A 25,514-nucleotide genomic window follows, 5' to 3' on the forward strand; every position below is an offset into this window, starting at 1 on the left:
TATTAAAGGAAAACATAAGGGAAATACTTGAAGATATGGGTATAGGAACTAATGTCCTGAGAGTCTCCCAAGTAGTGCAGGAAATAGCAGCAAAAAATGACAAATGGGATTCCATTAAATTAGATGCTTCTGTGTGAGAAAGGAAATAGGCACCAAAGCGAGGAGGAAACCTACAGGACGGGAAAAATCTTGCCACTCTTCATTGGACAAAGGTTAACGCCCAGAAAACATAAAGAAGCCAAGCTATGTAACCCCAGGAAAAATACAGGAAATCCAGTTGTAAGTGGGTAAATGAACGGAACAGACACTTCTCAAAAGAAGCAGCAAAAGGGGCGATAAACATATAAAATGCTCAGAATCTTTAGAGAACCAGGAAATACAAATTGAAATGACAATGAGGTTCCATCTCATGGAGTCAGAATGGCTATTATCAAGACAACAAAAAATAAAATAAAATAAAAACATTAGGGAGAATACAGAGAAAAAGGCACACTTGTGTATTGTTGATGGGAATGCAAATAAGGTCAACCCCTACAGGAAACAGTGGGAAGTGCCTCAAAAAACTAAATACAGAGCCACCAGATAATGCGTCCATGCCACTCCCGGGTACATATCCAAAGGAATCATAGTTAGAATATTATAGAGATACTGTGTGCCATATTATGGCAACATATTCACAGTAGCTGAGTTATGGGATCTGTCTTGATGCCCATCAGCTGATGTGTGGAATAAGAAAATGTGATATTTATCATCTATCTCTACACACACACACACACACACACACACACACACGAGTACTATTCAGCCATAAAGAAGAACAAAATCATGTCATTTTTAGGAAAACGGATGGAATTGCAGATCAACATATTAAGCAAAATAAGTCAGAAAGACAAGTATCACATTCCTTTCATATGTGGAATTTCGGGGGGACAAAAGATGACAAGAAAGTACAAGAGAGATGACCAGGGAAGGGAATAGAGACGAGGGGGAGAGGGGAAAAGAGGAAAATAGGGAGGTGCATATGGTCAAACTATATTACATGCATGTATGAAATTGTCACAATGAAACCCATTATCTGGTATAATTAACATGCACTAATAATCCTAATAAAAACAGAACAATTAATATCACAATCATACACAGAAAACTTAGTCATCACAAATACAAAGTAAAAATGCACCCAGCAGAATCATTCAGGTGTTGAATCCCACCATTTAGGGATTGCGTCCGGTTCTGCTTCCTTAGGAAGGAAAGTCAGCGAGTCTGCGGTGGTGGCCAAGATGGGCGGGCACCCAGATGAGACTTTCTCCTGGAGGAAAGCAGGAAGGGCTTTGCCACTCAGGGATTCCATACTTGGTCAGAAACCACCTGAGATTGCTCCTCTGTGAGCTCAGAGAGGTCACTGCCCCTCCCCTGGGTCTTACACCAGGTTCAGGTGTGTTCATGGTTTAGGTGCTTGACTGCTTGGGCTTTGGTCTCTTCTCTATTTTTAAATCCCCTTTAGAATTTTGGCATCATTTTAGATTTGCAGAGAAGTTGTGAAGATGGTAACAGTTTCCACGTACCCTTCGCTAGCTCCCAGTTTTATATTTACATTTCATATTTATTATCATATCCCATCACGATGGGGCACGTGACACAACCTGGGAGCTGATGCCGGGACCTTGCTGTAGCTGAACTGTGGACTCAGATCCCACTAAGTTTTCATTAGCCTTCTTTCTTCCCAGGATCCAGTCCAGGATACACATTATGTAGAGACCCTTCATTTTAAGGACTTTGACCAGGGCTTCAAGGGACCAGAGTAAAGGTGGACGGGAGGACCCAGAGTCAGATGGACAGAAGTTGAGTTCACGGCTGTGCCCTCTAGTTAGTTTGTGACATGTCAATGGCTGCCTTAGCTTTTCCTCTCTATGAAGTGGGCCTCACACTATTGATCTCTCAGGTGCCTATTTTAGTGCCTGCTGGACACTCATCCCAGCAGCACCGCCATCCAGTGTTGGGAAGGTACTGCCCAGGGCTGCTTGATGGTTTCACTCTTGTTTTCTCTGCCATGATGGGAAGGAAAGATTCACAGACTCCTGTGCTAGGTGAAGGATCTCCAGGATAAAAGTCCTTTCTGGAACAGGAATCCCAGGTGCCCCATGAGGCTGGGGGAAAAAGACAACAACAAATGAACAGACAAAACTCCTCCAGTCCTGAGGTTCTGTGTAGATCTATTTCCCTTTCACCTCCACCGGCTGCCTGGCTCAGGTTTGTCCAAGTCGGGTGACCCCACGGGGCAGGCTAAGACATGAGCCATGCTGCAGGGGGAGAGGTGTGGGAGCTCTGGGGAGCACTTCCCCATGAAGCAGGCCCACGGGGACTGCATGTCCCAGCGGAGGGGGCGGGGTGGGGGGCTTTGCAACCATCCAAAGGGTGAGAACAGCAAGAAGAGCCTTCAAAAAAGATAGTGATCCCTGTCCCAGGGGCAGGCAGGTAACATGCTGAGGAGCAGAGAGATCACTTTCATCTAGGATGGCAGATGGCTTCAAGGAGGAGGTGGTGGCTTTGGAGCCACAGGTGAAGACGGGCACACACACAGACATGGAGAGGCATCGTAGGTAGAGGAAAGAACAGAGGTCAAGGTGGGAAGCCACGGGTGGAGAGGTGCCCCAGGCTGGGTCAGAGGCTCCCTCCGAGATGGCACCAGGGTGAGGTGGGCGAAGAGGAGCAGCAGGGGGCTGAGGGCGGGGGAGCACAGAGCAGCAGGGGGAAATGAGAGAAAATGGCGATGGCCAGGCCAGCCCAGGGGACAGGAAGAGGGGCAGAGAGCTGTCCACCATGATGGGAGTTGCTGGAGATTTGTCACTGAGGGTTGGAAAGTGTCCCTCCAACACTCACGTGCTTGTTTCTGTATCACTAAGCACATGACCTTGGGCAGCATGCTACAGCTAAGACTCGCCATCTTTCAGGGAGTGAACGCCAGTAAAGTGGCCCTTAAATGTTGTTGTCATTCTACAGCTTTGATAAATAACTGCTGCCCCAAGTCCCCAAGAACTCCATGCTGTCCTGGTCTTTCTTCCCAGGACACACCACACCTCCCTGCTGGAGGGTTAGTGGGCCTCTGGTCCATGCTCCAGGGGCCTCTGGGTAGGGGTTGCAGATGAGTGTCCATCACCACCTGGTGCCTCCCATTGGCTGGGCCTGTGTTTTCACCAGTCTCTTCAGTACCCTGTCACCCTAGAAAAGAACAAGTCCAGGGATCAGAAGGGTGTCGAGTGAGTGTGGAATCATGCCAGCACTGGCCTGAACGGAAACGGGCCAAGATGGCCCTACCTACAGAGGCATAGGTTGGATCTGGTTTCTGGCTTCCTGTAAATGTTATCTCATTGGCTAATTAGAGCATCAACCTATAATGCACCTGAGTATATTCTCTTCCCTTAACCTGTAACACCCCGGACCAGTCCTTCGGCTGCAGTGGCCAAATATATCAAAACAAATTCACACCGAGATACAACTGCAGCACAACAATGTGATAGCTAAACTATGAAGAAAATCTTAAAAGAAATCAAAGAAAAAAGAGAAAACATTTACAAGGAAATGATAACTGGTTCCTCAGAGGGCTTGAGTAACAGTAGATCCCGGAAGACGTAAACAATATCTTCAGAATGCTAAGGAAAAATTACTCCTGACACAGAATGCTATCCAACTAGCTAAAGGAATCTTTTAAGTGCTCCTCTTTGAAATGCAGAAGAAGCAGCATTAATAAATGGATGTGTTTTTAGTAAACTTGAATAAGAATTGACTATAGATAAAAAGGATGATGACTAAAATTGGGGGTATTGAATTCATGCTAAAACTAAAATCGTCAACAATAATATGGAAAACACCAAAGGAAATTTCACAGTAAAAGCATTTTAAGATCATCGGGAAAAAAAAATTTTTTTAAAGACTTGCCATCTCAAATTGGGAGAATCATTGCTGAAAGTGCCTGGGACATTCTGAACTGTCGGGAGCTGCCCTGGATGAACACCCCTTTAAGTCCTGATGCACCGGGTTCTAAACAATTATTGCCTTCAGTCTAGCACAGCAGGGCCAGGTGGCAGTAACTTGGGTGTTACCCCCAGCTCGGATAATAAGGCATGGCTCCAGGTGTAGGTGTCACCCGCTGGGGTTGAGTTACACCCACCTGTTCCATTGTAATCCTACCCTTTTGCTCTTTTAGGGATAGAATGTCCCACAGAACCGCCCCTGGTGTGTCCCCTATATAAGAATAAAGAATTCCAGTGGCTTGCTCTCTTTACACAGACCCCTAAGGTCTCAGAGCTGTCCCCAGATTATTGAAAAGGTACTTCTGTGTGTTTGTGTGCTTTCTTTGTCGTTTTCTTAAGTTACTGGAATAGTCAGGTTTTGTGAACCCAGAATTAGGTCGCCATCTAGGATAGATGGCAATACTAAACCTTCAATAAATGAAGATTTTTTTTTACTCTTGATTCAGGGTGACTGGTGCAAGAAAGGGGGGGAAATCACATCTCACCAAACTCTAAGGTTCTGTTTGATACAGTAGCCAGTGGCCCTGTGTGCTTATTCAAGTTTAAATGAATAAAAGTCAAGTAAAATTAGAAGTTCCTCATTTGCACTAGCCACATTTCAAGGTGCTCTGTAGCTGCATGAGGCTCATGGTCATATTGGATGGTGCAGGTATAGATACATTCCCCACATTGCCAAACATCTCTTTGGACTTTGCTGCTCTGGGGGAGTAGCAGGGCTTGTCTCAGGGATCCTGGGGAGGCCTCTGGGTAGAGGTGGCAGAGGAGTGTCCATCACCATCTGGTGCCTCCCATTGGCTGGTCTCTTCCACAGTCTGTCCTGTGGGCCCTCTCACCTCTGCTCCCTCCCTCATTAGGGGTCCATTGTCTTCCTGCTTATCTTCAGCGCTGGGCTTGCTTAGCTGGGGGCTTCCTTCCAGAGCAACCTGGTGATTTGGGGTTGTGCTGGTTGGAGCTCCTTAGCCACATCCAACAGCTCCTGCACTGCCACCTAGAGGCAGAGATGGAGACAGCATGGGCTTGTGCCCTCACCCCTCCCTGTCCCTCCTCCACAGGTGGATAAAGGCGTTCATTCCCCAATTTTCCATCTCTGCCTCCTCCTGAAGATGGGCGTCTGGGATAACCTTGGCAAAAACACTGATTTTTCTGGAATTACAAAGAGAGGTTTCTAAAGTAAGTTGACTGGAGAGATCATCCTAAGAAGTCCATGCTGGGAGTGCAGCAGAGACCAGCCGGCAGAGCTGTCCCTTGGGGAAACAGAAGGCCAGAGAAAGGCCACGTCTCATGGCTGCCACATCTGTCACTATGTGGTCACCATTCCCCTCACCACAGGCACCTTTTGTCCTCTTCAGATGAATGTTCAGAAGGTTCAACTCCAGCCCCTTGAAAATGGACCCAGGACTGGCCGGGATGAGCAGGCGCCTGCTCCCAGGTGTCTGAACTCCCTTCCTCCCTGAGGTTTAGGTCCCCACACAGATGTCACAGTGGGGCTGCCCATGGGCCATCTGTACTCTTAATATTGTGCTTTGCCTAAAGTTTTGGGAGAGAGAGAGAGAGAGAGAGAGAGAGAGAGAGAGAGAGAGAGAGAGAGAGATTGATTTAGTATTTTGGATATAAAAGTCCACATTCCTAAACTTCTTGATACCAATCGCTGATGTCAACTCTTCTGTGGCAACAGTGAGCCAAAACCCTATGTAGTGGTCATGGCTGGGGTTGAGCCACATGCGCCTTTGGCCAATGGCACCCTCAGGTGGACCACTCCCCATCCCTGCAGGAGTCTTATCCTACTTGGTACCTGCCAGCCCTTCTGATCTCTGACATAAAATTTTAATTCAAGAATGGATTATAATGGTCCAAAGTGGTCCTGGAGCCCCTGAAAGGGTCGCTGGTCATTGGTATCCAGGGAAGGAAAGCAGAGAGGTCCCTCTGGAATATGATCAGCATAACAGGCCTTTTCCCAGGGGAAGCACTGAAGTGCACCTCTGAAAAATCATGACCGTGACCCGGGGGCATTCTCAGCCTCTCTGAAGCTTAGGAGCACATGAACCTCAGGTCAAGAGCCAACTTTCTAGAAAACCAATGAAGCACCACCTTTGGCAATACCAGGCCATGTCACGAGGTCTCCCTGGGAGCCACTGAAGTTTGTTTTCCTCTTGGCAGGCACTCACCAGGCTGCCTAGTGAGGAGGGTACAGAGGCGGAAGCAGCCACCACCAGCAACCTTGTGGTCTGGTGGAGGGATGACCCTTCTTATCCTGTCATCTCCTGCCACAGGCCTTTCCTGCTGGTGATGATGAACGAAGCCACAGACCCTATTCTCTCTCTAGAGAAAGTTGAAAGTTCCACTAAAGCCCAAGTGGGAAATACCCTGTCGATTTCTTGCACACTGAGAATGCACAGGAAGTGTTTCCTGATGCTCCTAGAGGGTCATTGAGACTTGCTGCCTCCTCTTCTGAGGGTCCCCCAGACCCCAGCAGAGCTGTGTTCATGGAGGGGAGCTGAGGCTCAGCATCAAATTGACAATCAGATCGTGGTGATGAGCCAAACCCAGTGACCCTGGACAGTGCCCCTTTCCATGAGTCCTCCTGGAAACTAGCTCCAAGGAGTATTGCCTTGCTTGCCATTTTCATCCCTCTGAGCTCCTGGGAATTAGAGCACATAGGTCAGGCACCTTTATTGCAGAATTACAGTAATAAATTCCATAAACCTAAAATGTGAATTCAGTGGCAACAGAGCTCCAAAGCTGCAGGGTCCTGATCTAAACGTGATGCATGGGCTGACTCAGAGCACTGGGTGGTCATCTGGGGACATTTCAGGGGCTGCACGAATTCCTTCCTCACTTGTTCAGCGAACATTATCGATAACTTAATGTGTGCTAGGAGTCAATCAGACTGGCAAGGTCCCTGCAAGGTGCATGAGACATAGTTCACCCCAAAAAAGTAGAATGGAGCCTATCATAAGCAGGATTATAGCAGCCTGTGAGGAGGGCCTGGGGGTGTTCCCAGAAAGCTTGAGAAACAGGAGGGCAATGCTGCGAGTCAGGAGTGAGATGAGGGGCAGCGGGAAGCCCGTGGCCATTGTGTGTCACAGATGGCATGGGAGAAAGCAGGACACTGCGCAACAAAGAGGTTGGATCATATGGAAGGGGCGCGTTGGCCAGGGAGGAGGTCTGTGCTCGGGGGCAGGCTGCCGAAAGCCAGCTGGGCTCCTCATGCCAGAGAACAGCCAGGACTGGTGTGTGGCTGGCTAAGACCTCCCGGGGACAGGAGCCCTGCTGCTCTGGCGCGGTGCGCAGGTGCACACTTGGACACACGCGCACAAGCGCGAGCACGCATGGCCCTCTGGGTGCTCAGCCTCCTCCCTGCTAGTTTGAAGTGACGTCAGTCTGGCTCCCTTACTTTGCAACTCGAGAGTCACACGTGATGCTGTGGGCCACAGTGGCACCAAGGCAGGGGCAGCTCACGCCCACTGGGTGGTCTCCACCATCCTCTGCGCAAGTCCCTCAGGAGGCTCTGCAGACACCAGCCACTCCCCTGGCCAGGGGTGGGGTGACTCCTGCAACTCCAGAGGAGCCCTGGATTCCCAAACCCACAGAATCCCTGCCGGGGGACTCCAGTGTCTCCCACTTTGGACGTGCCCTTGGGGCTCTCCTACACTCTCCTTCGTGGGAAGAAATGAACGGGAGTTACGCTGGGAGCCGGCAGAGCTCCTGTGGCACTGAGTCTCCCCCCTACTCTCCCACTTCGCTTTCCACCTAGGTGGGCAGTGGCTTTAGGCGGGAAAACAACTGACCCAGGCCCAGGGATCTCCCCGGGCAGAAGGAGCCCAGTACAAAAGCCCAGGTGTTGGAGGCTCTGGCCTGCAGCCTCCCTACTGCTGCCTGCGCTGAGCTTCTGTCCCCCCAGCGCTCTGCTCTTGGGTGCTCTGCCCTTGGGTCCTCTGCCCTTGGGTCCTCTGCCCTTGGGTCCTCTGCCCTTGGGTGCTCTATAAAGGCGGTGAGGAATGCGTCCTCCACTGTGGCTCCCTGGAGGTCCATTGTTCCAAGAACAGCGAGGATGTTTCACTGTAGTGTGAAGGGAATGGCTGGCACTGAGAGCTGGCTGATGACACATTTGTTCACATTGAGTCCTGTCTAATAGCTCTCAGAAGTCTCCCAGACACGTGTCAGCAAGAAGATACTAGAACAGTCACAGCGATGCCAAGGAGGTGGTGCGCACCACTTCACACTGAGCTGGTGGGAGCAGCAGGTTTTGTCAGGAGGCAGAAGGCAGGGAAAACCCGAGCGGTGGGGAGGACTTCAGGGGTGATGTCCCCTGTTGGGCAGGAAGTGGAGCACAGAGGTTGGGGCTTTGGTTGGAGGGTTTGTAAAAGGACTCTCTCGTGCTCCTGAAAACTGAGATGGTGTAGAGGGAAACAGCATGGCCATTAGTATGATCCATGATTTCAAGATGGAAAAAAAAATAGACCTATGACAGAATATTGAGGATGACTATCACAACATGGTGTGAATGTTTCATTCAAAGCAGAGTGACAATATTCTAAAGGCAGGTTTGGTTGACCTAATTAAAGCCAGGTGGAAAATCTTCAAAGAACATCTACACAACCAACCAAACAAAATGGATTCATAACCATGGGTATCAGGCCATGGCCTGTTCAAAGTCAGAGGCCTCGGTACAGTCTTTCTAGCCAATCCAGGTCTCTTGCACTCCATCAATTCATCAGTAGAGAGTCTTTCTTTCTTTGCTTAACCATCCATTAGTCTTATTAGTGTTGACAACAGTTACATCCTTCTCATGTAGAAAATGTCCAAACGCGCTCACCAACCCCCACAAGTCTCACCCTATCACAACATCAGGATCAGCTCAAAGTCAAGGACTTTAACATGTAAATTGTTTCCAGGTATAGACGAGGCTCCTTGGATGTGATGTGTTTTCCCGCTTGGATGTGTTTTCTTGGGTACAGGGACCTATAAAATAAGAAGATAAGTTATTGCTCCACCCCACACACAGAATGGGGATTCAAGGATAGAATATCACAAGAGATATCTCATTTAAAAAGAGAAAACTGTATTCATAGATGAACACAGGAAAGTAGAATGAATTGGACATCACTTTCCTAAGTTCATATATGAACACATGACCAGAGAAGCTCCACATCATGGACAATTTCAGGAATGGGATCCTAATTAGAATAAGTTATATTCCATGTATGTATAAAATGTCAAAGTACACTCTACTGTCATGTGTAACTAGAAATAATAAATAAAAAAAATAAGCTACTGGATTGCAAGATGGAAAGAAAGAAAGAAAGAAAGAAAGAAAGAAAGAAAGAAAGAAAGAAACCACCCTGTCAGCATATAGTAGTCACTGATCCACACAATTCTGAAATCCAGCAGGCACAGACCTTCAATTTCCTCTCATATGTGAACAACAAAAGCTTGCTGATCAGAGTCCCATTCTGCTCTCTAGAAGTGGTGCTTCATGGCTCCACCTTCTATATCATTCATTCTCCTCCATAAGAAATGGCCCATATCACACCTAAGATGGTTTCTCAAACTTCTTTCCACTTTCTGCCAATAGGGAATTGGAGAACCAAAGTCCTCTTTGCATTTTAAAACATCTCTGTCCCTTTTAGTCCCAATACAGCTCTTTTAAAACCCTTATGGGTTGTCTAAGAATCAAATAATCATCTATTTCAATAGAGAAAAGCTATACCTACAAATATCTTTGTGAAAATTCCTCTCTACTTCAGGTTGTGAATAAGGTGTCATGGGACAATACTCATCACATTATTAGGAGTCCTTTTATCTATATGAGAAAATCCAGAAGGCTCCGTTTTTAATATTTGTGAGATCTTAACAGAGTCTTGGGACTACACTCAAACTTGACTTTGAGTCTGAGCACATAGTTCACAAACTGTGTTTGGGGTTTGATGTTTGATCTCAAGCTCTTTCTTGCATTGAGAATCTTTTATTCTCATGTCATACTTAATCAAATACAGATGAAAGAGGTAAATCACACTTTCAGAGATCTACCAGGGAATTTTATTGGCTAGATTCACAAGTTAACTCAGTAATTTTCTTTCTTCCAAGTTACAAAGATGGCAATGTTGCCCAAATCCCATAACTACATAATATGAACTGCCTTTTTTTCCAACCACCCAAACAGAACCTTCACTGCCTGTCTAGCCACCCCTAACAGACTCCTTTAGGCCTCTGCCAGCCCCTGGGTTTTGTTTTGACAGTATGCTAGTTTGGGGTAGCAGTTTCTGTTTTGGTTATTTATTGCTGTATTGTTGCCTTAAAATGTCCCCAAAACATAGTGGCTTCAAAACACTGGTTATCAACTCACCGATTTATGGGTCAGGAATCAGGGCAGGGCTCAACTGGTTGGCTCCTTTGATCCACATGCTGCCATGTGGATGTGTTTTCAGCTGGGTGGGGGGTGGGCTGCAGTCAAAAGTCTGATGCACGCTCCCCCATGTCTGGCACATCTTTGCTCCTCCTCATATCCATCTCTTCATATGAGCTCCTCACAGCAGCGTGAGGTGGTCAGGCAGTCAGGTCTCATACCTGGTGGCTGACTTGCACCAAGAAGTGTTCCAAGTGGGCGAAAACAGGAGCCCCGTGCCATTCAGACTAAGGTTACCGCTGTTGACCCGCGACGAGTCCTTGCCTCCCCAATGTTGAAGAAGAACACCAGAGAAGCACACCGAGGCCAGGTCAGAGTGGAAAGTAGAGGCTTTATTAAAGGACAGCAGAAAAGACTTCTCCCGGAGGAAGAAGGGGATCCAAGAGGTGGAATCCGTGGGAGCGCGGTTGTCTCCCCTTTTTATAGCTAAGGTATTCTTTTCTCTTTGCCGCATTCCTGTCACATTTCTGTCCTTTGTTCTGTCAAGAGTGGGGCACGGGTGGGCCAAAGGAGTAATCTGGGCAGGAAGGACTTTTGAGTCAGCATCTTCAAGTTTGCTGGGCGCTGTTTTATTAACACTTCTTTGGGATGGGCTCTGGGCCTTGGGGACATGAACACTCCAAGAGTTGTTCTGCTTTTTCTGGACTTCATTCTCAATGGCCTCCATTTGGGATCTTAGACCCGATTTACCTAACGACACTGACTACCTGTTTTTAAACAGGCTTCACTAACTTCAGAGGCTCTACAGTGTCACTTTGATGTCATTCTAGTCATCAAAACAAGTCTTAGGGCCAAGCCCACATTTGAGAGGAAGAGAGAGAGAGACTCCAACTTTTGATAAGGAAAGACAAGTTGCACTGCAAGAAGGCGGGGTGGGGGTGTGGGGGGTGGGACACCTTGTTTGACCATCTCTGGAAATAAACTTTCAGGGCAGGGAGCTTAGGAGGGTCTTTCTCGGTTTTCCTCCAAACTACAGGGATGTCTGGCTGGAGTGAGTTAGGGCACGTTACCTTCTTAATCAGGAAAGATTTTTGAGAAAAAATGGAGAATTTTTTTTCTTGGGGCGGGGGAGCAGTGACCCTGTATCTCTTGCATTCTTTTTTTTAATATTTTCATTAGCTATTGAGGGATCTCTATGAATTTGCTTAAATGTGGTGCTGAGACTCAAACCCAGGGCCTCACACATACTAGGCCAGTGCTCTACCGCTGAGCCACAACCCCAGCCCCTTCTCTTACATTCTTTATGTCTGTAAAACCATCACCATGCAGATGAGGCCAAGAACTGCCACTAGCAGAAGCATAACCATGTCCCCTTGGACCAGGGTTGCAGTGGCCTTTGGGTACCTGGGCTGCTGAGCTCAGTGAAACTAATCCTGGGGAACCAACTTCTTAGGCAGCCCTGGGGGACCAGGTCACTCCAGAAATCTCTTCATAAAGCAAAGTCTTTCAAAGAAATTTTTACTTTTATGCCCTTGAGTCTATGGCAGGGATAATCCTGCTGCTTACTGAGAAGTCCTTAAGGCATGTTTCCTTTTGTCTCCATTCAAAGTCCTTGGCCTCTCTTAAAATGGCACAAATCTCATCAGCAAGAACAACTTCCTTGGTCCAAATTATATAGACACTTTTCTAGCTAAATGGCTACATCCTTATACTCTGATTTTTGGTCCCATTTCTAACAGGAATCCTGGCTAAGTCACCAGTGATATCCATGTCACAGCTTGAACGTTATGCTGCCTTAAAATTTTCTCCATCACATTAATTGGTCCATCACCTTTAAATTCAGCCTGACACAAAGTGTCAGGACATTGGCAAAACGTAGGCAAGTTCTTGAATAGCCTCAAGTGCAGTTCCCAGTAGGGTCCTCTTTCCCATCTGAAACCTCAGCACAGTCTTTACTGTCCCCGTGGTTACCAGCATTGTGGTCTTCCGAACTTACAGCAGAATCACCCATTTAAGTGCTCCATGTTCTGAGACTTCTCCATCCTGCATCTTCACACTTTTCCAAATTTCTTCCGTAAACTGATTCCAAAGGCTTCTGAACTACATGGTTGGGGATAGTCACAGCAAAAACCCTATTCCGTCAAAAGAGCCACGTGTGGACAGAACTGCCTGTCAATCATCGGGGTCTCCTGACCAATGGATCTCAGCAAGCTCCCCCAACCAACCCCAGTAGGACAAGGGACTCTAACCCCCCCCCCCCCAGTCCTGTCCCTAAGCCCAATAAAAATTCCAGTCCGGCTGAGCCCAACCATGTGCTTCTCCCCGACCCACCCTGTTGGTCTGGAGGGTCTCGCCAGGAGTGAAATCTCAATAAAGCCTCGTTCTGCAGCCTTTTTAATGTGCCTCCTTTTGGTGGCTGCTGCCTGACCCTACCGTTTCAGAAGCTTCAGCCCATTCATTGCTTTGGGTCCGAGGGGAGGGGAGGCAGAATATCATGGCAGAGGAAAGCTACTCAGCTCCTGATGACCAGGAAGCAAGAGAAAGAAGCAAGGGTCATGATGAGAAGTGGTCCCCGAGGGTCCACCTCGAGTGACCTTACTCCCTCCAACCACGCCCCACCTGCCTACAGTTTCCACCACCTGCCAGTAGTCCATCCAAATTATAATCCATCAAATTGATTCATCTACTGATAAAGCCAGAGCCCTCTTAAGCTAATCATTTTCCAAAGCCTCACACTGCTGCGCTGGGAACCGAGTCTTCCACGCTTGGGATTCTGGGAGGCATTCCAAACCCAAACCATGGCAGAAGAGGTTGGAATGGCAGTGACATCTTGGACGAAAGCCTTTTAGCTTGACAAGTGAGTGTCTTGGAGTGAGGCCACCTCTCCCTGTGACCCATTAGCTGTGGCCGACCTGCATGTTTGTGTGCTCTTTTGAACTTTGCACTCTCGGGCATCACACCCAGAGAGATTATCCCACCGGCCCCAGGAGAGCGGTGAGACACCAGGAGCAGAAGCACTGAGTGAGCTCAGCCTGCACCTGCCAGCCTGCAGACACCTCTCCAGGTGGCAGAGCCTGCAGGTGAGCACAGGAGGCAGGAGCTCAGTGAAAGGGGCTGGAGGGAAGAAAGAGTCTCCCTACTGTAAATGGTGTGGCAGGAGCTGTCACAGCCTCACAGGAGGGGATGGATGAAGGCTGTGCTGGAGTGATTCTCCCAGTCACCTCATCTAGGGATCACCTCCACTTAGTGAACGGGAGAAATCGGATGTTTGGAAGTGCTGGTTGGGGCCTCTGCATAGAAAACTACTCACATTTTTTTTTTTCTCAGAGAATGGATTATGATCTCTACCACCTCCTATTAACTCCTTCCCACGTTAACAAATTCTATTATTTACCTCTTCTTGCATAACAAATCACCCCCAAATTTGATAGTAGCTTAGGACAACAAGCTGTTTCTGTGCATGGGGCCTTTGAGACGGCTTCAGGTCTCTTGTGAGATCTGAGTCAAGATGTCAATCACCTTGGGAGCCGCTCAGAGACCACCAAGTGGAGGAAGTTCAGCATCAGATTAGGACCAGACATGAAGAAGTCTGCATGAAGAAGCTGCATCTGATCAGGGAGTTTTACAAACATAAACCTCCTCCCCGTCCCTCAGAGAATCAGGCTCAGTCTCCTGGGAAACTTCACACTTGAAAAGTGAAAAACAAGCTTTTCTTGAATAACAAGATTTCTTGCACCATTAAATAATTCTACTTCTTTCTTAAAAAGATTTTTTTAACCTGTTGATAGACCTTGATTTATTTATATGTGATTTATTTATATGTGATTTATATGTGAATCGAACCCAGTGCCTCACACATGCCAGACAAGTGTGCTACTACTGAGCCACAACCCCAGCCCACTAATTCTACTTCTTAAAAATAGTGTTTTATTGTTTTCTGGTAATGAACAAGACATGCTCTTTGTCAGCAATTTGGAGATTTAAAAAATTTCAAATGAAGAACACAAAAGGCACCTCCGTTCTATCATCAAGAGCATCTCTAAGAAACACTCCTTTAGTTCCTGGTGGATACTGGGACACACCAGTAAGCAGCGTCCATGGTCCCACTTTATGGGGCTTTCAGCACAGCAGGAGGGAAGACCTTGCTCTATTGACTGAATTTCGCTCCAGTCCTCTCCCAACCCCACTCTGTGTGTGATCCTTCTTTAAAATGTGGGTAAAATACCAGAACAGTTTGGTGTGGTGGTGGAGGATGGAGTCCCGGTCTTCTGGTGAGGGCGATTGGCTAATTCAAAGGATAGGCACAGGGTCCAGCAGCAAAGGCCCCACCAACCTCACCAGCATCAGAGCACCTCAGACCCACCTGGGCCCCAGACCATCCGCTTGTCTGAGGACAAGCAGCTGGATGGGAGCTCTCAACAGAAGAGCCCTTCCCGCCTGCTGTGCTTGTCTTCACACTAGTTCCAGGAATTGACCTGGCAAATATTGACCAGGCTGCTGGGTCTCCAACACCACTTTTCTGTGGCAGGAGGACGTGCAGGCTGAGGACCTGGGCCCGGCTTGGTGATAAGGCTGTGTGAGTACTGGGCTCCTGCCGGGAAGGAAGGCAGGTGGCGGTCACCGCTCTATCCCCCTCCTGCTCTCTAGTTCTCTGTTTCTCCATCTCTGGCTTCACAGGTAGGGGTGGGAGAAGTGAGTCCCCTCGAGTTAGAGTGGAATGAGCACTGCTTCTGAGTCTCCAAGTTAGAATTTCAGGTTCTCAATGACCTTTGGCATCCAAGACTTTGGACCCAGGAGCTCCGAATATTCCCGGCAGATAAGACCACAGCAAAGGACGAAACTTACTAGAAATCTTGTGATGGGAAAAGAGGCATGCTTGGAAGCCCTGAGCTGGACCCGAGTCTTTCTCCTGCTTCCCTTTTATCGAGTGTTTGTCCTGCCCCGAGCCTCAGTTTCCCCAAATGGACAACTGGGCTAGGAATCCTTGTGCCTCAGGGTTCTCAGAAGGATTGAGTCAGAAACAAAGCAGGTGCCACCTGCATTTGGGCAGGACCATTCTCACTGCATGTGACCCTTCTGGGCAGTTTAAAGCTTCCATGTACCCAAATCTCACCCACTGAGTGCTAAGAGCACCCCCGTTTCTTGTGGTCGATATGACCAGAAACACCACCCACCTCTCCCATCCCTCCTCCCTAATTTACAAACCCATCTGTCCGAAAAACAGTGATACAACGTACCTAATATCCCCAGCCCTCTAATAAACACTTAATAAATGAAATGTTATAATGAATGGATAGGGTTCTTCATTTCCCTCTGGGATCTTTCTAGAAAAGGAGCTATGAAATGAACTGGATGTCATTGCACTAAGCCTTGGTGAATGGGAAGAAAACCCCTATCACATTCTTTCTGTGTTAGGTGCTCTGTGTGTCTGTCACATAAGCCTTCACCTGCCTGCCCGGGAGGGGACTTTGCCTACATTTTGCAAAACTGACACCTTGTGAAGGAGGTTTCTTTGCACTGCGCGGCAGTGAGTTCCTGCAGAGCCTTGGTTGCAACCCAGGCCCCACTGGGAAGTCGAGGTCGTTTTGCAGGTCGGGAAGACCTTGGGGTGCCATGGGGGCAGAAAACGGTGCTGAGTTCAGTGGCATAGAAGGAATAAATGAGAAGTAGTTTCTGTGTTTCTGATTTTACCCAGGGACAGACCAAGTTTTAATTTGTTCTGCATCTTACAAATTTCCCATCAAAAAGGCAAATCTGAAATGTACAGGAAATGTCATAGAGCCACCCCCACTGAGCTGTGCGGAGGGAGGGAGGTCATGACCTTGGAAAAGTGCCCATCACACTTTGACCAGCAAACGCGTTTCGACATAACAGAGGAGACAGCATCTCACCTCCCGGCCGCTGGGCTTTGAATAGTGGTTGGGCAGAGCGTTCAGGACACCAGGGCCAAATGCCACCTGGAACGCTACCCTCCCCAGCACTGCCACTACAGCTGTAATTTGTCCAGAGCTCATTAGTTTGGGCAAAGAGGATTCAAAGTGCTGATTAAATCACCAGTGTTTTCAGGACGATCTACCACAAGGCACCAGGAGGTCAGAATTTGGCCCCCACTGAAGGAACAATGGAAAGGGTGGTTTCAAGTGGAGCAGGAGGATATCAGGGTCTGCAGGATCCAGGGGTCTGTGCATGGGCAGGGGGACCTGAAAGGGAAAGGGAGGTTTTAAACACAGCGCGACACGGTGCCCTGCACATCCTGCCCGGAAGCCAGGGGTCTTCCTGTTTCTGTACCCCCAGTATCCCCTAGAGGTGGACCAGAGTTTCTTCCGGCATGTCTTATAACCAAGAGGTGTCGTACTCGTCTGCAGGGCTGCTTTAACAAGCCGTTAAAGTGCTGCATTTAAACCACCAAAGCTTTTGTCTAGCAGCTCTGGAAGCTGAAGTCCAAGATCAAGGGGTGGGTAGAGCTGACTCCTCCTGAGGCCGTTGGGAAGAGTCTGCTCCAGGCCTCTCCCCAGCTCCTGGTGGTTGCCGGCCATCTTTGGCTTTGCCCAGTTGGTAGGATATCACCTGCAGTCTGTCTTCTCCATGGTGTGTCTCTGTGCCTAAAGCTCTTGTTTTATAAGGATCCCAGTCAAACTGGGTTAAGAGCCTACTCTAATGACCCCATCTTAACAAATTATACCTGTGATGATCCTATTTTCAAACAAGATCCCCTTCAGGGGTCCTAGTAGCTGAAGGTTCAACTTATAAATTTGGAGCAAAAACAAGTCTACCCATGACAGACGGTTCCTAAACCTCCACATCAATCAAAGACGGAAGCTCCAGCCACTGCACATGACAGACAGCAGAGTCTTGATGGAGATGTGGAGACAGATCCATGCTCCCTCCTCTCCTCCCAGGACCCACCAATTCTGTGGCTTTGTCCTCACCCATGGGCCCCTCTCATCTGCGCCACCCGGTGGGTGACCCTCACATCCAGCTAAGGAAGGATCAGGAGGGCCCAGGGACCCCTCTTTCCTGTGGGGCTGACGTGAGGCTTTGCACATCATCCTTTTCCTTCTGGAAGATGAAATTCTAGGTCAAGGCTGTGCCTAGGTGTGAGGCAGGCCTAGTGTCACTCATGGTCACAGTGTCCTGACCACTTGTTCCACAGCCCTCTTCTCCATTTATAGTAACATACACATTTGCTCATTTAACTAGTGCAGGCCACCCCAACTGGACCTGAAGCTTGTGGGGTCGGGAATTGGGATTTTTTTTTCTTCTCCCGATTCGATATTCAATACGGGTTAATTTCTTGAGTCAGATAGATCCTTGAGAGGAAATGGAAAGAAGGAAGGAGGAAGGAAAGATGGAGGGAAGGTAGAGGAGATAGGAAGGGAGGGAGGCAGGGAGGGGAGCAGGATAAGCTATGGAAGATTTTTTTTGTAGCCCGGAGTCCTTTACTCAAAAACCTCTATCACATGTGGAGCAGAGAGAGGGCTGCTGGTCTTCCCCAAGCCTGGGAGGACTGTCATCTACCACTGTCCTCTGCAGTGTGCCTATGGCACCCTTGTGGGACAGTCTGAATGGTGGGGTTGATGGCCAAGCAGGGGGGCAGATGAAGTCGCTTGTGAAGAGGAGGACTGACGTGTTCGCATCTTGCTTCCAGAGGATGGGGCCGGCTAGGCTGTGGCTGCTGGGAGCCGGGATCCTGGCCTCTGTCCACTGTCAGCCCTTTCCTGCCCATGGAGATAAGAGCCCAGGGGCACATCAACCCCCCAGCCATCAGCTCTCGGAGCCAGCTCCTGCCTACCACAAAGTCACACCCACCATTACCAGCTTCGCCTTGCGCCTGTACAAGCGGCTGGCGGCGGGCACCCCAGGAAACATCCTCTTCTCGCCCGTGAGCCTCTCCAGCACCCTGGCCCTGCTCTCCCTTGGGGCCCAAGGTGACACCTCAACACAGATCCTGGAGGGGCTGGGCTTCAACCTCACAGAGACCCCAGCAGCCGACGTCCACCGGGGCTTCCAGAGCCTCCTCCGCACCCTTGACCTGCCCAGCCCCAAACTTGAACTAAAAGTAGGGAGCTCCTTGTTCCTAGACAAGCGGCTCAAGCCCCTGCAGCACTTTTTGGACAGCACCAAGGAGCTGTATGGCGCTTTTGCTTTTTCTGCCAACTTCTCGGATCCGGCTACAACCTGGAGGCAGATCAATGAGTACGTGAGGAAGCAGACGTACGGGCACGTCACGGACGGCCTGCCGCAGTTCAGCCACGACACGCTCATGGTTCTCCTGAACTACATCTTCTTCAAAGGTGAGGGCTCGCTCAGACACGATGACTGGCGTCTCCTCTGTGAGTAGACACTGTCACCACACAGAGGTGACCAACACATCCTTGGGGGATGCTCTTGGGAATCTGCGAATGACAGCTTTCCTACCCTTGGGTAGCTCACATCCCACGTGGGTTGGAAGCAAGGAGCGGCCACAGAGCTCAGAGGGATGTCATGCTTTCAGGTGGGTGTAGGTGCCCTGGAGCTCTCGGAGGAGACGAGCATCCATGCAGACTTGGGGAGTGAGGGGAGGCTCCCCAGAAATGCAGGCCTCTGAGTGGAGACCTGAAGAGTGAATTGGATCTGCTCGGGTAAAGTTTCAGACAAAAGAAAGACCAGGAATTCCAGTCTCAACAGTAGAGTGACATGATCGCGTCTGTTTAGAAAGAGAGAGTGTGGCTGGGCGTGAAGATGGGAATCGGCCCCGCTACTCGACTTCTCAGTCAGATCATGGAGAGCAGGAGTTTGAGACTAGCTCAGGCAGGACAGTGAGACCCAGATTTAAAAAAAACAAAGGAGCAAGATGAGCCTGGATACAGTGTGGAAATGGTTTGGAGGGAGTAAGGACGGGAGGGGAAAGACAAGTTAGGCGTTTCTCAAAGTGGACCAAATCCGGGTGACACTAACCTTGATAAACCTGTGGCTTTGGAAGTAGAATCTGCAGTACTTGGTCACTGATTGAGTGTCTCTGCATAAGCTGGTCATCTAGGGGTCACTGGGCCGAGGATCTGTTTAAAGGGCTTGGAAACAACCTGAGCTGTGCCGTCAGAATCAGGCCACTGATCTCAGCTCAAGATACTTCCTGGCTTTGTAAATGGCATGTTTACAGAAATGCACAAGCCTCAGTTTCCCCATCCCTAATATGGGGACGATGACACTTGTTTCTTGTTAATTTGGGGGATGATTTAGAGACTATGCCTCACCCATGGAAGGTGCTTAGTGGATGGGAATCCATTGTGGTCTCGAGAACTAAATTCCTCTGAAAGGAAGCCCAACCCTAGGCCCCTGGAGCTCAGACTCTGCTGACACTCTAGTGGCTAAGCCCTGGCCTGGATTCTGGCCTCCTGGCTCTGCCTCCAAGCTACTTCTTCACCTCATACTTACATACACAAGAGACGGTCACCAGGCCGGTGTGGCTTTGCAGACAGCCGCCCAGAGTCATTCTCCTGGGACATGTGCTCATGTGTTACGGGTCTTGTGTCCTCAGCCAAGTGGAAGCATCCTTTCGATCGCTACCAGACCCGGAAGCAGGAAAGCTTCTCCGTGGATGACAGGACCTCTCTCCGGGTTCCCATGATGCAGCAGAGGGAGATGCACAGGTTCCTCTATGACCAGGAGGTGGCATGCACCGTGCTGCAGATAGAGTACAGTGGCAATGCCTGGCTGCTGCTGGTGCTCCCTGACCCTGGCAGGATGAGGCAGGTGGAGGCCGCTCTGCAGCCAGAGACCCTGAGAAAGTGGGGACAGCTGTTCCTGCCCAGGTAGGTGCCACATGGAAGGGTTCCCGCAATCTTTGCTCAAAAGCCGGAGCAGGTCTTGGTCAACTCCTGTCCCCAAACGCTAAATTCCAAGTTTGACTCTGGGATCCTGGGTAATTTTCTCTCCTCCTTGGGCCTCAGGTTTCCTCTGAGGCCTTGATTCCTCCTGAATTGCATTGCTCGCTGGATTAACTGAGTCCATAGTTAGACTGAAACCTGGATCCTAAATGCTCACTGGATGTGGACCATGATCCCTCCACCGGGTGTCCTGACCCCAATCTCATTTCCCCTGGCTTCCCTCGTTCTTCACATAGTAATTTCATATCACACGATAATAAAGTGTCACCAAAATGCCAGATAAAGGACGATCATTAAGAACAATCATTAGGTAAAGAAAATGTGGTATATATCCACAGTGGAGTTGTACTCCGCCATGAAGAATGAAGTCATGGCATTTGCTGGCAGATGGATGGAACCAGAGAAGATGAGGCTGCGTGAACTAAGCCAGCCTCAGCAAGTCAAGGGTCAAAGTTCTCTCTGACATGCAGAAGCTGGAGAGCAAGACCAAGGAGACACCAGTGGCTCAGAGAGGTCTGGCACCTCGGGAATCTTAGGAAGAGGGAGAAGAGTGGAATAGGGAAAGGCGACCGAGGGGGGGAAGGAGGGATGGAAAGGGGAATCCTGTCCCCTCTACTTGCTTTTAGATTGTGGCTTCCTCACTGCGGTTGCAGCTTCTTCTGATTCCCGAGGTCCCCCTCCCTGGCCCAGCCTTCTCAGGATGTGTCTCCCTTTATGGAGCGACCTGGGATGGAATCTGGTCCTGAATTCTAGATACCTCTAGCTGCAAAGAAACTGGCCCCAAACTAAGCAGCCCGGAGGCCAGCTGTTGCCCCTTGCTGCCCGGGTTGGCAGGGCCCCGTGGCCTGGTTCCCACTCCTGGGGGAGAGATGGGGGCTGGAGCCATCGAAGCCTCCTTCGAGTGGGTCTGGATGAGGCTGGGTGGGCTGGAGGGGATCCGGGCAAGGCCGGCTTCTCTTCCTGCAGGGTGTCCCCCAGGCTAGCCTGAGCGGAGCAGCTCAGTGTGAACACTGTGTTGCGCTCGAGGCTCCAAGGGAAGGGCCCTAAAAGGAAGGGAAGGCTCGTACCCTTTGAAGGGTTAGGTCCATAAATCAGCAGTGTCCCTCCTGCCGTATTGCACTGGCCGGAGAGCCACGGATCCCACCCAGATTCAAGAGGAGGGCTCATGCCCACCATCTCAGGTGGCAGTCCCACACGACCCAGTGGCTGCCAGCCCCTCCTGTGCCACTGGTGTCTTCTCTCAGAGTCCCACCCACACCGAGGCCTCAGAGTAGAGAGAGGCACTTTATACCTGGGCAGAAGTTAAAGCACCCAGGAAAGGAGATGCGGTAGGTCGAGGGGAAAGGCCAGGACTTAAGGAATTCTCTGAACCCGTGAAGCTCCAGTCAAACCCGGATTCCAGCCCCGTAGTTTTCGGTTCCCGCAGGGTGAGCCTGCCCCTCTCTCCCACTGCAGGAGGGAGTACCATAGAATCTTCTGGATTGAGTCGATTTTCCCTCAAAAAGGGTTTGCTTTGACTTCTCCGCAAAATGAGTAAAATTCTACTCATTGTCCCCCTCCCCCTCCCCCTGTCCCCCACCAGTGGCCTGGGGCTTGCCCACCCCAGATCTCCCTGTGAAAAATGTGTCAAGAAGGCCAAGTGTCCTTCCACTTCGGTTAGCCCCTGGACCCTCCTGTGGCCTAGGGATCAAACTGGTAACGATAATGATGAACCTCAGTTTGACCTTCTAGAGACATAAGTTCCCAAATTAGTTATTAACTAGTCAAATCCGGAGGTGCCCTGGCAATCGTCAACCAGTACTTAAGAAAAGAATAATCCCCAGGAGAAAAGGATGGATTTACTGTGGGTGGGAAGAATCTTCTGAGTTGGCCCCAGGAAGGGTGGCCATCTGACAGCCCAGGAGGCCCGGTTGCAGGAGGGAGTGACCTGTTCCTTGTGACTCGCATTTTGCACACCTGCTGTGCCACGGGATCCTCACAACAGCCCGTAGAGTGGGCATCTCTGCACCGTTTCACAGACGAGGAAACAAGTTCAGACAGGTGGGAGATGGTGGTGGCCTGGGCGAGGGGAAGGCCAGGATAAGGAGTGAGGACACGGTTTGGAGGTTGAGCCCCAGAAATCGCAGACAAATGAGATGTGGGGGTGGGAAACGTCACCAGCACTGACTTCGCACAGCCATCTGTGGATCTCATCAGTGAAGCCATTCAAAACCCCACTCCGGAGAGCCTTCCACAAGGGGATGAAGAGGAGGACAGGGGGCCATGTCAGGAGCCGTCGCAGGTCCAGCCCCAGACACTCCCTGAGGCCTGCAGCAAGGGAGCTCTGGCTAGGGAGGTGGAGTGTCCCCCACAGCAGGTGTGTCACGGGGGACTGCTCGCCCCCCACACTAGGAAACACTTGTCCCTCCACGGGGCAGGCTGCCGACAGACGGGCAAGGGCAACACTGACAAGATGGTACATTTCTCTGATTCTCCCTTCAGCCTGCTCGACTTGCACCTGCCGAGGTTTTCCGTTTCCGCCACATATAACCTGGAAGAGATTCTTCCCCAAATCGGGCTCAACAGCATATTCAGCTTGGAAGCAGACCTCTCGGGGATCACTGGGCGGCTCAACAAGACCATCTCCAGGGTAAGGCAGTGGAGGTGCACGGGTGAGATGCAGGGCCTCTCCCTTCTCACATGGTGGGAAATCAAGTCCTCCAGTCTGTTCCCTATGCAGGGCCTGCAACATCGCAATCTTTATAGCTCCCTTTCATGGACAACTCCCTTCCTGCCTCCCCTCCTCCTAGATCTGTGTTTTCTGTGCAGGAATAGTGTTCTGCATAGAGCAGGTACTCATTAGAGGTGATTCATGGGGCCATAATTTTCCCAGGTGTGGGATGGCTTTGTCTTGATTCCTAGTATGTCTTCTTACTGGGGCAGCTGTGGGACTCTACCTGCCTTCGTTATGGCTATGGGTAACAGTGGGACAAAAACAGGAGGTATCTCATTCAGCTTTGCTGCGGTAACAAACAACCCCTACATCAGCTAAATATCTGCTTCCCATGACTGCTTCCCTCAGGGATATAGGGGAAAGGAGAAGCCCCTGTCCTCTTCTGTCCTCACAGAAGAGGAGGAAAGCCAGAGAAAAAGTTCAACAGCTCATTAACACTTGTCCCCATGCCTGACCTGTGTCATGGCAGTGCCCAGGCCATTTGCTAGATTGGGTTCCACTTTCATGACCCCAGTCCATGGGGATGGGCCATGTTCTGCACTACAGGTGGCCCCACAAAACACATGGAATGGGCAAAGGTTGACAACCCTCCAACAGGAGGGGAGAGCTGATATTTGGGAATAAGAATGCAGTGGCCTCTGAGGGCAGAGGCTGCCTGCTGGACACTGGGGAGGAAGCTAGATGGGGTTCCACTTTCATGATCACGGTCCGTGGGATGGGGAGACAGTCAAGGCCCCTCTCTGAGCTTTGGTTAGGGGCATGGAGTGTGCGTGTGTGTGCGTGTGTGTGTGTGCGCATGCTCCTGCGTTGTGCAGCAGGTGGGTGAAGAAGAAGGAAAAGAAATAGTCAAATGTCTTGAAGAGGCTTTTGCACAGCACCTTTTAAGTGCTTCTCTTTTCCTAGAACCTTGTGGAAAGAAAAGGGAACATCAAGGCCATTTTTATTTTTTTATCCAGCTTCTTTTAAAGGCTCAGAACCCTTTCTTCCTGGGAAATTGTGTGAAATGAGGTTAGAAAAGAAGTTCCTCCCGTGGGGCCAGTGGGGGGCTGGGTGACCCTGAGCTCTTTAGACCCCTGAGGTCGGCTGGGCTGGGCCTCCAGGCCTGGGCCAGACACAGGCGGCTCCAGCCAGGCTCAGGCCCTTTTGTCTTTCTGCCTGAGGGTGACGTCACTGTTGGGGGCACGGGGGGACCCTCAGGAGAGAGAAAATGGAGAGAGAAGGGGATGAAGCGAAGGCTTCCTGGGCAGGCAGGGCCCTGGGGCCGATCAGCTGGCTTCCTCCCCAGAGTCCAGCAGGCAGCCTCTGCCCTCAAAGGCCACTGAATTGAGCCGTCTCTGACTCTTCTCTCCTTCTAGGTGTCACACAAGGCCTCGGTGGACATGAATGAGAAGGGAACCCAGGCAGCGGCCGCCTCTGGCCTCCTCTCCCAGCCCCCGCCCCTGAACAAAACGTCGGCCCCTCACGCCCATTTCAACAGGCCCTTCCTGCTGCTGCTTTGGGAGGTGACCACCCAGAGTCTGCTCTTCCTGGGAAAAGTCGTGAACCCAGTGGCAGGGTGACGGGGGTGGGAGGTCCCGGGGGTCCTCTCTCCCCACCAAACAGGAAGGCTGGGCCCCCTGCACTGCGGGAGGGCAGACCAGCTCGTGGGTGTGCAAAGGTGACAATAAAGTTGGCCCTGGGTGTCACGAACCCTGAGGAGCCCTGCTTAGGAGGGAGGCCTAGTCCGTGAGCAGCTCGAGCCACGCACCCTCCGATCCGCTCAGCTCTGGGGTTCACTGTGGCTGAAAGTTGAAAATGTCGACAGCGTTCATGTTGTGGCCTCCAGGAGGAGTTGCCACCGCCGTGTCAGGCCCTTTCCAAGTGTCCTTTGGGTAAGGGTCACAATAAAAGGCCCAGAGGACATAGGAGGAAGGAAGACACCTCCCCTTCACAGTGGCTGTTCTGCACTGTCAGCCACGGGACGTGCTCTGAGCTGTCACTGCTCAGGAGTTGTCTCACCTGGAGGGAAGGCTGGCCCCAGGGAGGGCTCCCGGCCACATGCCATGGAGCGGGGAGAGGAAGGGGCAGTGCAGTGGTGATGAGCCTGGGGGAGGCCAAACGCAAGCACCAAGGAGACAAGAGGAGCCCAGGCCCAGCCCCAGGCCCAGGGAAGCAGGACGGTCAACATGGCAGGACGACAATGCAGACAGGGTGGGGGCGAGTGGGGGGCTGTGTCCAGTGGAGACAGAGCATCCCCTAGAGATGAAAGCTCAACCCCCCATCCCAGGTGTGCCCCTCAGGAGCACCATCTGAACCCGGCGGAGGAAATAAGAGTGGGGTGTCCACTTATCCACCAGAGCTCTCCACTGTGAGAGGGGACCCCAGGCACTAAGATACGTTCTGACCTCTTTTCTGGATCTTTCAGCATTGAAGAGAAGTGTGTTTGTCTTTATTTATGGGGTGTTAGAAACCAGTCTGCTCTAAGACCATAAGAGGGGTGGGGTCTGGAAACACCCTGTCCCACTGCAGTCCCCAGCCCTGGCTCTCCAGCAGTGTCCCAGTGGTCACGTAGGAACAAT

The 25,514-nt window shown here is 50.4% G+C and overlaps 1 protein-coding gene across 1 annotated transcript; it reads left to right on the forward strand.

Annotated features, from left to right (window-relative positions):
- Window positions 1-14,882: 14,882 nt before the first annotated feature.
- LOC144255398 (serpin A11-like) lies at window positions 14,883-24,515 on the forward strand. The gene is made up of 5 exons (XM_077800052.1): window positions 14,883-14,953; window positions 18,026-18,671; window positions 19,895-20,168; window positions 22,725-22,872; window positions 24,312-24,515. The coding sequence occupies exons 2-5, from the start codon at window positions 18,029-18,031 to the stop codon at window positions 24,513-24,515; spliced, it is 1,269 nt and encodes a 422-aa protein (XP_077656178.1). The 5' UTR covers window positions 14,883-14,953; window positions 18,026-18,028.
- The last annotated feature ends 999 nt before the right edge of the window (window positions 24,516-25,514 follow it).

The sequence above is a fragment of the Urocitellus parryii genome, chromosome 6 (assembly GCF_045843805.1).
Source record: "Urocitellus parryii isolate mUroPar1 chromosome 6, mUroPar1.hap1, whole genome shotgun sequence".
Taxonomy (NCBI): domain Eukaryota; kingdom Metazoa; phylum Chordata; class Mammalia; order Rodentia; family Sciuridae; genus Urocitellus; species Urocitellus parryii.

Coding starts and splice junctions, on each gene's coding strand:
- LOC144255398 (XM_077800052.1), top strand. CDS start 18,029: ATGGGGCCGGCTAGGCTGTGGCTGCTGGGAGCCGGGATCCTGGCCTCT. Junction 18,672..19,894: donor GAACTACATCTTCTTCAAAG/GTGAGGGCTCGC, acceptor TTGTGTCCTCAG/CCAAGTGGAAGCATCCTTTC. Junction 22,873..24,311: donor TCAACAAGACCATCTCCAGG/GTAAGGCAGTGG, acceptor CTCTCCTTCTAG/GTGTCACACAAGGCCTCGGT.